This window comes from Ranitomeya variabilis, chromosome 2, assembly GCF_051348905.1.
Source record: "Ranitomeya variabilis isolate aRanVar5 chromosome 2, aRanVar5.hap1, whole genome shotgun sequence".
Classification (NCBI taxonomy): Eukaryota; Metazoa; Chordata; class Amphibia; order Anura; family Dendrobatidae; genus Ranitomeya; species Ranitomeya variabilis.
In genome coordinates this window covers 1,082,447,094-1,082,460,802 of record NC_135233.1, presented here as the reverse complement: position 1 = coordinate 1,082,460,802, position 13,709 = coordinate 1,082,447,094, and the positions used below count along the sequence as shown (strand labels likewise).

The 13,709-nt window shown below is 42.5% G+C and overlaps 1 protein-coding gene across 1 annotated transcript in view; it reads left to right on the top strand.

Moving 5' to 3' along the window:
* LOC143810216 (serotriflin-like) overlaps nt 1-13,709 on the top strand; it is a 62,438-nt gene that overhangs the window by 35,097 nt on the left and 13,632 nt on the right. Inside the window, exon 7 of the mRNA XM_077293088.1 lies at nt 2,519-2,607. Within this exon, the coding sequence (XP_077149203.1) occupies nt 2,519-2,607 (89 nt within the window). The remainder of the gene's footprint in view (nt 1-2,518; nt 2,608-13,709) is intronic.

Sequence of the window (13,709 nt, the reverse complement as noted above, 5' to 3'; positions counted from 1 at the left end):
CTCCCATATACTAATGTGCCACAAACAGGAAGTTGATATCACCAACCATTCCCATTTTATTTTGGTGTATCCATATAAATGGCCCACCCTGTATATTTGGGACCTTAATTAGGCTCTAGTAGGGTATAGTCTGTGTTCTTTAAAAATGAAAGTCTGATATGGAATTTTCATAAACTGGAATCTATGGATAGATTGGGCTATGATTTGGAATCTGAATACATTGGTGATCGGGTCTTGTATCTGAATTGGTTGCAATGATCCTGTCAGGTGTCCGTGTTTAATTTGGGACATGTTGAATGGGCTAATAGAGTATGGCCTATTTGTGATTCTATGATACGTAGCTGATAGTCATGACAAAGATTGCCAATAGCATACTGCAGTTGTGAATACAAGGAGCAGAAGCTTATACAATACAAAGTAAGGCTATGTTCACTCCATGGCATAGGGAACTCCACTCCAGATTCTTATTTCTACTACATATTGACCCCATTGTAATTGAAACCTGTTGTGCCTCAAACAACATACAGTGCCTTGCGAAAGTATTTGGCCCCCTTGAACTTTTCAACCTTTTCCCGCATATCATGCTTCAAACATGAAGATACCAAATGTAAATTTTTGGTGAAGAATCAACAACAAGTGGAACACAATTGTGAAGTTGAATGAAATTCATCGGTTATTTTAATTTTTTGTGAAAATTCAAAAAATGAAAAGTGGGGCGTGCAATATTATTCAGCCCCTTTACTTTCAGTGCAGAAAACTCACTCCAGAAGTTCATTGTGGATCTCTGAATGATCCAATGTTTTCCTAAATGCCTAATGATGATAAATATAATCCACCTGTGTGTAATCAAGTGTCCGCATAAATGCATCTGCTCTGTGATAGTCTCAGGGTTCTGTTTGAAGCACAGAGACCATCATGAAGACCAAGGAACACAACAGGCAGGTCCGTGATACTGTTGTGGAGAAGTTTAAAGCTGGGTTTGGATACAAAATGATTTCCAAAACTTTAAACATCCCAAGGAGCACTGTGCAAGCGATCATATTGAAATGAAAGAAGTATCATATCACTGCAAACCTATCAAGACCCTGCTGTCCCTCTAAACTTTCATCTCAAACAAGGAGATGACTGATCAGAGATGCAGCCAAGAGGCCCATGATGAGGTGAGACAGTCTGTCCATAGCACAACAATCAGTCGTACACTGCACAAATCTGGCCTTTATGGAAGAGTGGCAAGAAGAAAGCCATTTCTCAAAGATATCCATAAAAAGTGTTGTTTAAAGTTTGCAACAAGCCACCTGGGAGACACACCAAATGTGTGGAAGAAGGTGCTCTGGTCAGATGAAACCAAAATCGAACTTTTTGGCAACAATGCCAAACGATATGTTTGGCATAAAGGCAACACAGCTCATCACCCTGAACACACCATCCCCACTGTCAAACATAGTGGTGGCAGCATCATAGTTTGGGCCTGCTTTTCTTCAGTAGGGAAAGGGAAGATGGTTAACATTGATGGGAAGATGGATGGAGCCAAATACAGTAGTACCATTCTTGAAGAAAACCTGTTGGAGTCTGCAAGAGACCTGAGACTGGAGCAGAGATTTGTCTTCGAAACAAGACAATGATCACAAACATAAAGCAAAATCTACAATGGAATTCTTCACAAATAAACTTATCCAGTTGTTAGAATGGCCAAGTCAGAGTCCAGACCTCAATCCAATCGAGAATCTGTGGAAAGAGCTGAAAACTGCTGTTCACAAATGATCTCCATCAAACCTCACTGAGCTCGAGCTGTTTGCCAAGGAAGAATGGACAAGAATTTCAGTCTCTCGATGTACAAAACTGATAGAGACATACCCCAAGCGACTGGCAGCTGTAATCGCAGCAAAAGGTGGTGCAACAAAGTATTAAGTTAAAGGGCCGAATAATATTGCATGCCCCACTTTTCAGTTTTTGAATATCCACAAAAATGTAAAATAACCAATAAATTTTGTTTAACTTCACAATTGTGTTCCACTTGTTGATTCTTCACCAAAAATTTACATTTGGTATCTTTATGTTTGAAGCATGATATGTGGGAGAAGGTTGAAAAGTTCAAGGGGGCCGAATACTTTCGCAAGGCACTATATATAATACACACACTAGTTAACAGCATAATTACTGGGCATCTAACCTCTGGGGAATCCACCAACCATAAGACCTGGGGAACTTAAAGTCCTCTGTGTAAATGGAGCAGATGTGAGCATGTGCAACCACACCCCTAAAAACTTCTATTATGGAGCAATGATTGCACATGCTCACTACAATTTTACTCACAGTAGAGACTTTCAAAACTTTGGAACCCTGTTTTCTTAATTGTTTGGGGTTCCAGCAGTTTGAACTCCAGAGATTGTACATTTATTAATTATCCCGTGGAAATGTGTTATGTATGTGATAACCTTCTAAAAATGGCCAAATGTTGAATGTGGAATATAAAAGAATAAGTAAAATAAGATTCTAACTATTTCCCATTTTATGACAGAGGAAATGTAAAAAAGGACATGAATAACCCATATGAAGCCGGAACATCATGTGCCCAATGTGAAAATGATTGTGTGAATGGCCTGTGTGGTAAGATTTTGTTCCTTTTAGATTAAATAAATATGAAGTTATTATGTTCCCAACTTTGGGGCCCGCAAATAATGTGAAAGCAGGTGTTCCATTGACTTAGATGAACTTTGCATAAAGAGAATACTGAGAGTAACTAAAACTGGGAAATACTTCAAAACCAGAAACACCTTTTTAAAAGAATTTGGGTCAGAATATATAAAACTCATTAAAAGAGTCACCAATTGTAGCCCCCTTCAACTTTTCCATTAGCCATAAATACTCTTTCTAACTAGCAGAGCAAAACTATGAACGGCCAGGATTTATTGAAATTGAATTGAAAGGACTTTAAAAGACAGAGCTCCCTGTGTAGATAATACAAAGAGTAGCTTTCAGACTGGTCGGCACGGTATGATTAATTACGTAAACTGGGGCTATATAAAACTGTAATCCCATTGCAGCAACCACTAAGAACAGACATAAAAGATATAAACATCTTTTCACTGATTTTCTTTTCTATTAAATGTTCATTTGATTCCCAAATGAAAAATTAGGCAATTGTCTAAATAGTCTAAATTATAAATTCACTATGTTTTTGTTGTTGTAGAGCCTGTGCAGTTTCTTCACATAGCTGGCTACATTGTTCCTTCTTAGATACTTTCCGCAGCTTGGTGTTTTTAGTTTTGTATAGGCTCACTACTCTCCACTGTCCTTATCTTAGTATTAGAGATTGCAGCACAGAATGGGAGAGGACTTACTGGGCAGATCCAGCATGTATTGCTGGGAGAGACTCTCCCACAAGTCTGAAACGAGGATCTGCCAGTAATTAAGTTTGCAATCTTAAAAGTAGTGTACCATTTTTGACTAAAAGTAACCACAATCATTTATTAAAGTCTTTTTTTTTTGTGTTCCAACTTTTCTTTGCTAATTTGGGTCACTCATTTGCATACAGCATACTCCATTCATTTTAGTATGGCCTAGAGAGAGAATTATTGGATTAGTGTAGTCCTTTACTTCTACATAGATATAAGACAAATAGATAGATATATTGATTGATTGATTGATAAATAGATAGATAATAGATAGATTATTAGATAGATAATAGATAGATAGATAGATAGATAGATAGATAGATAGATAGATAGATAGATAGATAGATAGATAGATAGAGGATAGATAACACAGGTCAACAAAAAAAATTTTTTTTTTCTGGTGTCCAAAATATTTTAATGAATTTGGGGTATTTTTGGGGTGCTGATTCTGAATATGTCATCAGTTTTGCCAGATTGGCTCAAGTTTTTGACATTTTTGGTATCTTATTTATAGCACTTGTTGGTAAATGCGACGCATCATCTCATTAATTTCTTTGGATTAGTACTTGAACTGAGCAGTTCTCAATATAGTTTTGTGTTAATTAGTGTTCTAAAAGTTTGTTCATAGCTTGATTTTTGCACTAACTTTATGTTGTTGTCTGTTTTCCAGTGAAAAGCATGAACTCATCAAGAAGAAGTTGTCTTAACGATCCAGACTCATTCTGTTACATTTGTGGTGAATACACACTGCCAAAACATAGAAGAAACATAACAGACTTCGTAAAAAAAGTGTATTTTGCCTATTTTGGGGTTATGCTTGGGGACCAAGACAAGTTTTGGGCACCACACATAGTGTGCAAAGCATGTATCGAATTATTACGAAAATGGAGCAAAGGACAAAGAAAAAGCTTCAAATTTGGTGTTCCAATGGTGTGGAGAGAGCCAAAAAATCATCATGATGACTGTTATTTCTGTGCAGTGCAAGTGCAAGGATTCAATAAGCATAAGAAACGAAAATGGGAGTAACATGGAATCTGCAAGAAGGCCTGTCCCTCATTGTGAAGATGTGCCTGTACCTGTGTTTACCATAAATAACAGTCATCATGATGATTTTTTGGCTCTCTCCACACCATTGGAACACCAAATTTGAAGCTTTTTCTTTGTCCTTTGCTCCATTTTCGTAATAATTCGATACATGCTTTGCACACTATGTGTGGTGCCCAAAACTTGTCTTGGTCCCCAAGCATAACCCCAAAATAGGCAAAATACACTTTTTTTACGAAGTCTGTTATGTTTCTTCTATGTTTTGGCAGTGTGTATTCACCACAAATGTAACAGAATGAGTCTGGATCGTTAAGACAACTTCTTCTTGATGAGTTCATGCTTTTCACTGGAAAACAGACAACAACATAAAGTTAGTGCAAAAATCAAGCTATGAACAAACTTTTAGAACACTAATTAACACAAAACTATATTGAGAACTGCTCAGTTCAAGTACTAATCCAAAGAAATTAATGAGATGATGCGTCGCATTTACCAACAAGTGCTATAAATAAGATACAAAAAATCTCAAAAACTTGAGCCAATCTGGCAAAACTGATGACATATTCAGAATCAGCACCCCAAAAATACCCTAAATTCAATGAAATATCTTTGGCACCAAAAATGCTGTTGACCAGTGTAATAGATAGATAATAGATAGATAAATGGATAATTGTCACGGGAAACCTAGGTAGGCAAAAGCTAATAACCCTGGCTCCTGCAATTTCCCTCAGGCTAGTGAAACCCTGACTGACCCTCTCCCAGAGTTTACACTGATAGTGTGCATGTCTGGGCCTCCATCCTCACCCTGTCTCCTGTTTCAACCCTAAGCTGAAACCACCACCCACCACTAGTGTTGAGCATTCCGATACCGCAACTATCGGGTATCGGCGGATATTTGCGGTATCGGAATTCCGATACCGAGTTCCGATACATTTGTGGTATCGGGTATCGGTATTGGAACCATATTCATGTGTAAAATAAAGAATTAACCCCTTTCTGACATCTGACGTACTATCCCGTCGAGGTGGGGTGGGCCCGTATGACCACCGACAGGATAGTACGTCATATGCGATCGGCCGCGCTCACGGGGGGAGCGCGGCCGATCGCGGCCGGGTGTCAGCTGCCTATCGCAGCTGACATCCGGCACTATGTGCCAGGAGCGGTCACGGACCGCCCCCGGCACATTAACCCCTGGCACACCATGATCAAACATGATCGCGGTGTACCGGCGGTACAGGGAAGCATCGCGCAGGGATGGGGCTCCCTGCGGGCTTCCCTGAGACGATCGGTACAAGGTGATGTACTCACCGTGTACCGAGCGTCTTCTCCCTGCAGTCCCCGGATCCAAAATGGCCGCGGGGCTGCATCCGGGTCCTGCAGGGAGTACTTCCGGGTCAGGGTCCGGAGCCAGCTGCAGAGCAGCCTGCTCCGATGAAAGTAAGATCACCCATCTGACAGAGTGCTGTGCAAACTGTCAGATGGGCGATCTGTGATGTCCCCCCCTGGGACAAAGTAAAAAAGTAAAAAAAAAAATTTCCACAAGTGTAAAAAAAAAAAAAAAAAATTCCTAAATAAAGAAAAAAAATATATTATTCCCATAAATACATTTCTTTATCTAAAAAAACCAAAAAGAAACAATAAAAGTACACATATTTAGTATCGCCACGTCCGTAATGACCCAACCTATAAAACTGTCCCACTAGTTAACCCCTTCAGTGAACACCGTAAGAAAAAAAAAAAAAAACGAACCAAAAAACAAAGCTTTATTATAATACTGCCGAACAAAAAGTGGAATAACACGCGATCAAAAAGACAGATATAAATAAGCATGGTACCACTGAAAACGTCATCTTGTCCTGCAAAAAACGAGCCACCATACAGCATCATCAAAGAAAAAATAAAAAAGTTATAGTTCTCAGAATAAAGCGATGCCAAAATAATTATTTTTTCTATAAAATAGCTTTTATCGTATAAAAGCGCCAAAACATAAAAAAATTATATAAATGAGGTATCGCTGTAATCGTACTGACCCGAAGAATAAAACTGCTTTATCAATTTTACCAAACGTGGAATGGTATAAACGCCTCCCCCAAAATAAATTCATGAATAGCTGGTTTTTGGTCATTCTGCCTCACAAAAAACAAAATAAAAAGTGATCAAAAACTGTCACGTGTCCGAAAATGTTACCAATAAAAACGATATCTCGTCCCGCAAAAAACATGACCTCACATAACTCTGTGGACCAAAATATGGAAAAATTATAGGTCTCAAAATGTGGTAATGCAAAAAATATTTTTTGCAATAAAAAGCGTCTTTCAGTGTGTGACGGCTGCCAATCATGAAAATCCGCTAAAAAACCTGCTATAAAAGTAAATCAAACCCCCCTTCATCACCCCCTTAGTTAGCGAAAAATAAAAATATTTAAAAAATGTATTTATTTCCATTTTCCAATTAGGGCTAGGGTTAGGGTTAGGGCTAGGGTTAGGGTTAGGGTTAGGGCTAGGGTTAGGGTTAGAGCTAGGGTTAGAGCTAGGGTTAGGGCTAGGGTTGGGGTTAAGGCTAGGGTTAGAGCTAGGGTTAGGGCTATGGTTAGGGCTAGGGCTAGGGTTAGGGTTAGAGCTAGGGTTAGGGCTAGGGTTAGGGTTAGAGCTAGGGTTAGGGTTAGGGCTAGGGTTAGGGCTAGGGTTGGGGCTAAAGTTAGGGTTAGGGTTGGGGCTAAAGTTAGGATTAGGGCTAAAGTTAGGGATAGGGTTTGGATTACATTTACGGTTGGGACTAGGGTTGGGATTAGAGTTAGGGGTGTGTCAGGTTAAGGGGTGTGGTTAGGGTTACCGTTGGGATTAGGGTTAGGGGTGTGTTTGGATTAGGGTTTCAGGTAGAATTGGGGGGTTTCCACTGTTTAGGCACACCAGGGGCTCTCCAAATGCGACATGGCGTCCGATCTCAATTCCAGCCAATTCTGCGTTGAAAAAGTAAAACAGTGCTCCTTCCCTTCCGAGCTCTCCTGTGCGCCCAAACAGGGTTTTACCCCAACATAAAAGGTATCAGAGTACTCGGGACAAATTGGACAACAACTTTTGGGGTCGAAGTTCTCTTGTTATCCTTGGGAAAATAAAAATTTGGGGGGCTAAATATCATTTTTGTGGGAAAAAAAAAGATTTTTTATTTTCACGGCTCTGCGTTGTAAACTGTAGTGAAACACTTGGGGGTTCAAAGTTCTCACAACACATCTAGATAAGTTCCTTGGGAGATCTAGTTTCCAATATGGGGTCACTTGTGGGGGGTTTGTACTGTTTGGGTACATCAGGGGCTCTGCAAATGCAACGTGACGCCTGCAGACCAATCCATCTAAGTCTGCATTCCAAATGGCGCTCCTTCCCTTCCGAGCTCTGCCATGCGCCCAAACAGTGGTTCCCCCTCACATATGTGGTATCAGCGTACTCAGGACAAATTGGACAACTTTTGGTGTCCAATTTATCCTGTTACCCTTGTGAAAATACAAAACTGGGGGCTATAAAATAATTTTTGTGAAAAAAAAAATAATTTTTATTTTCACGGCTCTGCGTTATAAACTGTAGTGAAACACTTGGGGGTTCAAAGCTCTCACCACACATCTAGATACGTTCCTTAAGGGGTCTACTTTCCAAAATGGTGTCACTTGTGGGGGGTTTCAATGTTTAGGCACATGAGGGGCTCTCCAAACCCAACATGGCGTCCCATCTCAATTCCAGTCAATTTTGCATTGAAAAGTAAAATGGCGCTCCTTCCCTTCCGAGCTCTGCTATGTGCCCAAACAGTGGTTTACCCCCACATATGGGGTATCGTCGTACTCAGGACAAATTGCACAACAACCTCTGTTGTCTAATTTATTCTCTTACCCTTGGGAAAATAAAAAATTGGGGGCAAAAAAATCACTTTTGTGAAAAAATATGATATTTTATTTTTACGGCTCTGCATTATAAACTTCTGTGAAGCACTTGTTGGGTCAAAGTGCTCACCACAATCTAGATAAGTTCCTTAAGGGGTCTACTTTCCAAAATGGTGTCACTTGTGGGGGGTTTCAATGTTTAGGCACATGAGGGGCTCTCCAAACCCAACATGGCGTCCAATCTCAATTCCAGTCAATTTTGCATTGAAAAGTCAAATGGCGCTCCTTCCCTTCCGAGCTCTGCCATGCGCCCAAACAATGGTTTACACCCACATATGGGGTATCAGCATACTCAGGACAAATAGGACAACAACTTTTGGTGTCCATTTTCTCCTGTTACCCTTGGTAAAATAAAACAAATTGGAGCTGAAATAAATTTTGTGTGAAAAAAAGTTAAATGTTCATTTTTATTTAAACATTCTAAAAATTCCTGTGAACCACCTGAAGGGTTAATAAACTTCTTGAATGTGGTTTTGAGCACCTTGAGGGGTGCAGTTTTTAGAATGGTGTCACACTTGGTTATTTTCTATCATATTGACCCCTCAAAATGACTTCAAATGAGATGTGGTCCCTAAAAAAAAATGGTGCTGTAAAAATGAGAAATTTCTGGTCAACTTTTAACCCTTATAACTCCCTAACAAAAAAAAATTTGTTTCCAAAATTGTGCTGATGTAAAGTAGGCATGTGGGGAATGTTACTTATGAAGTATTTTGCGTGACATATCTCTGTGATTTAAGGGCATAAAAGTTCAAATTTGAAAAATTGCGAAATTTTCTAAATTTTTGCCAAATTTCCATTTTTTTCACAAATAAACGCAAGTTATATCGAATAAATTTTACCACTATCATGAAGTACAATATGTCACGAGAAAACACTGTCAGAATCGCCAAGATCCATTGAAGAGTTCCAGAGTTATAACCTCATAAAGGGACAGTGGTCAGAATTGTAAAAATTGGCCTGGTCATTAACGTGCAAACCACCCTTGGGGGTGAAGGGGTTAAAATAAAAATATTGATTTACTCACCTCTCCGGTGGCCCCTGGATCTTACCACTTTAACCGGGAGCCTCTGTTCCTAAGAATGAGCGCGTGAAGGGCCTTCGATGATGTTGCGGCTTCTGATTGGTAGCGTGACCGCTCATGTGACCGCTCATGCGACCAATCAGAAGCAGCGACGTCAGCCGCGACGTCATCGAAGGTCCTTCACGGGCTCATTCTTAGGAACGGAGGCTCCCGGTTACAGCGGTAAGATCCAGGGGCCACCGGAGAGGTGAGTATATCCATATATATCCATATACTCACCTCTCTGGCGGCCCCTGGACTTTACCGCTGTAACCGGGAGCTTCCGTTCCTAAGAATGAGCCCGTGAAGGACCTTCGATGACGTCGCGGCTGACGTCGTGGCTTCTGATTGGTCGCGTGAGTGGTCACATGAGCGGTCACGCGACCAATCAGAAGCCGCGACGTCATCGAAGGCCCTTCACGCGCTCATTCTTAGGAACAGAGGCTCCCGGTTACAGCGGTAAGATCCAGGGGCCACCAGAGAAGTGAATTCTTTATTTTACACATGAATATGGATCCCAGGGCCTGATGGAGAGTTTCCTCTCCTTCAGACCCTGGGAACCATTCCGATACTTTGCATCCCATTGAAATGCATTGGTATCGGCGATATCCAATACTTTTCGGGTATCGGCCGATACTGTCCGATACCGATACTTTCAAGTATCGGACGGTATCGCTCAACACTACCCACCACCCAGTGAGGAGACCTTAAACCAATACCCACAGTTAGCACAGACAAGAATAACGGAAAATATACACCACGCCGCAGTCACACAGGAATACACTATATGTGCACAGGGCAATACAAATACAAATATAGGAAGGAGAAAATATGACAAAGGGAAATACACCACCAGATACGATACTCCAACTCCTAGACCACCGCACCAAACCGAGATAACCAAGCACAAGACAGAAGCTATAATCGGCGACGCCCAATGTTCAGCAGAACTATTTAAAGGCAGTGGGCGTGACCCAGCTTCCAATCCGAGTACCAGCTAAATTAACCCCGGACCAGCTAGATAAAATCTATCCAATGCCACTGAGCGCATAGTGGACAAAAGCAGAATTACCGCTGTCTGTCGAACGCCCTAGTGTGAACAGCGTCGGACATGACAGTACCCCGCCTTCTACGAGGGACTCCAGGGCCCTCATGACTTATAGGACCCGGCTTGTCCAGATGGCGGCGGTGAAACATGTTATGATCCTAGTGGCAAGGATCGCAAGTAGGACTAGCTAAGTAACTAAACCGACTACAAACTCTGGGGAAGTGGTAACTGAATTGACCGCAACCTGATCCTATCCGCAAACAACTATAGGCAGCCGTGGAACGTTACCTGAAAATCCTAGACGTCTCTTCACGGCCTGAGAAACTGACTATTCCTAGAGGGAACAAAAGTCCTCACTTGCCTCAGTGAAAAGACCCCAAAGATATAGAATAGCCCCCCACAAATATTAACGGTGAGTTAAGGGGAAAGCACAAACGCAGAGATGAAATTAGATTTAGCAAATGAGGCCCGCTAACACTAGAAAGCAGAAAATAGAAAGGGAACTGTGCGGTCAATTAAAAACCCTATTCAAAATATCCACGCAGAGATCGCTCGAGCCCCCGCACCAACTAACGGTGCGGGGGAAGCAACTCTGTGCCCCAGAGCAAACCAGCAGAAAAAATCACATATTAGCATGCTGGACTAAACTCATCATACACAGAAATCATATTGCAGACTGATGAATAGTGTTGAGCATTCCGATACTGCAAGTATCGGGTATCGGCCGATACTTGCTGTATCGGAATTCCGATACCGAGATCCGATATTTTTGTGGTATCGGGTATCGGTATCGAAACAACATTAATGTAAAAATGTGTAAAAGAAAGAATTAAAATAAAAAATATTGCTACACTCACCTCTCCAACGCAGCCTGCACCTTACCGAGGGAAGCGGCAGCGTTCTTTGTTTAAAATTCGCGCTTTTCTTTCCTTTACTGAAGTCCCGGCTTGTGATTGGTCGCGTGCCGACCATGTGGCCGGGACGCAACCAATCACAGCAAGCCGTGACGTAATTTCAGGTCCTTCAGGATTTTAAAATTACGTTCCGGCGTTGTGATTGGTTGCGTCGCAGTCACATGGGCAACGCAACCAATCACAGCAAGCCGTGACGTAATTTCAGGTCCTTAAGGATTTTAAAATTACGTCCCGGCTTTGTGATTGGTTGCGTCGCAGTCACATGGGAGACGCAACCAATCACAAGCCGTGACGTCACGGGAGGCTGGACACGCGCGCATTTTAAAATGGGCACGTGTCCAGCCTCCCGTGACGTCCCGGCTTGTGATTGGTTGCGTCGCGGTCAACCAATCACAAGCCGGGAGGCTGGACACGCGCGCATTTTAAAATTTTAAAATGCGCGCGTGTCCAGCCTCCCGGCTTGTGATTGGTTGATCGCGACGCAACCAATCACAAGCCGTGACGTCACGGGAGGCTGGACACGCGCCCATTTTAAAATGCGCGCGTGTCCAGCCTCCCGTGACGTCACGACTTATGATTGGTTGCGTCTCCCATGTGACTGCGACGCAACCAATCACAAAGCCGGGACGTAATTTTAAAATCCTTAAGGACCTGAAATTACGTCACGGCTTGCTGTGATTGGTTGCGTTGCCCATGTGACTGCGACGCAACCAATCACAACGCCGGAACGTAATTTTAAAATCCTGAAGGACCTGAAATTACGTCACGGCTTGCTGTGATTGGTTGCGTCCCGGCCACATGGTCGGCACGCGACCAATCACAAGCCGGGACTTCAGTAAAGGAAAGAAAAGCGCGAATTTTAAACAAAGAACGCTGCCGCTTCCCTCGGTAAGGTGCAGGCTGCGTCGGAGAGGTGAGTGTAGCAATATTTTTTATTTTAATTCTTTCTTTTACACATTAATATGGTTCCCAGGGCCTGAAGGAGAGTTTCCTCTCCTTCAGACCCTGGGAACCATCAGGAATACCGTCCGATACATGAGTCCCATTGACTTGTATTGGTATCGGGTATCGGTATCGGATTGGATCCGATACTTTGCCGGTATCGGCCGATACTTTCCGATACCGATACTTTCAAGTATCGGACGGTATCGCTCAACACTACTGATGAACAAAAAATAATTAAACAGAACTTAGCTTCTCCTGAAGAGACTGAAACCGAAGATAATCAGGAGTAATCAGAATAGCACTGAGTACATCGACAGCCGGCAACAAGTGGAAGTGAAACAGAGCCAAATAGGAAACTCCCAAGTGAATAACGAGGCAGCTGATCAGCCAAAGACCCGCAGGATAACAAACAAAGCCACCAGGGGGAGCCCAAAACAAAAGTCACACAACACCACCCGTGACCATAAGAGGGAGCCCGAAAACAGAGCTCACAACAGTACCCCCCCTTGAGGAGGGGTCACCGAACCCTCATCAAAACCCCCAGGGCGATCGGGGTGAGCCACATGGAAGGCACGAACCAAATCAGCCGCATGAACATCAGAGGCAACAACCCAGGAATTATCCTCCTGACCATAGCCCTTCCATTTAACCAAATACTGAAGCCTCCGTCTAGAAATACGAGAATCCAAGATCTTCTCCACCATGTATTCCAATTCTCCCTCAACCAGCACAGGGGCAGGAGGCTCAACCGGAGGACCCACAGGCACCACATACCTCCGCAACAACGACCGATGAAACACATTATGAATAGCAAACGATGCTGGGAGGTCCAAACGAAATGACACAGGGTTAAGGACTTCCAAAATCTTATAAGGACCGATAAACCGAGGCTTGAACTTAGGAGAGGAGACCTTCATAGGAACAAAGCGAGAAGACAACCACACCAAGTCCCCAACGCGAAGTCGGGGACCCACACAGCGACGGCGGTTGGCAAAGCGCTGAGCCTTCTCTTGTGACAGCTTCAAATTGTCCACAACATGATTCCAAATCTGATGCAACCTATCCACCACAACATCCACTCCAGGACAGTCAGAAGGCTCCACCTGGCCCGAGGAAAAACGAGGATGAAACCCCGAATTACAAAAAAAAGGAGAAACCAAAGTAGCAGAACTAGCCCGATTATTAACGGCAAACTCGGCCAATGGCAAAAAAGTCACCCAGTCATCCTGATCAGCAGAAACAAAACATCTCAAATAGGTTTCCAAGGTCTGATTAGTTCGTTCGGTTTGGCCATTCTTCTGAGGATGGAAGGCCGATGAAAAAGACAAATCAATGCCCATCTTAGTGCAAAAGGTCCGCCAAAATCTAGACACAA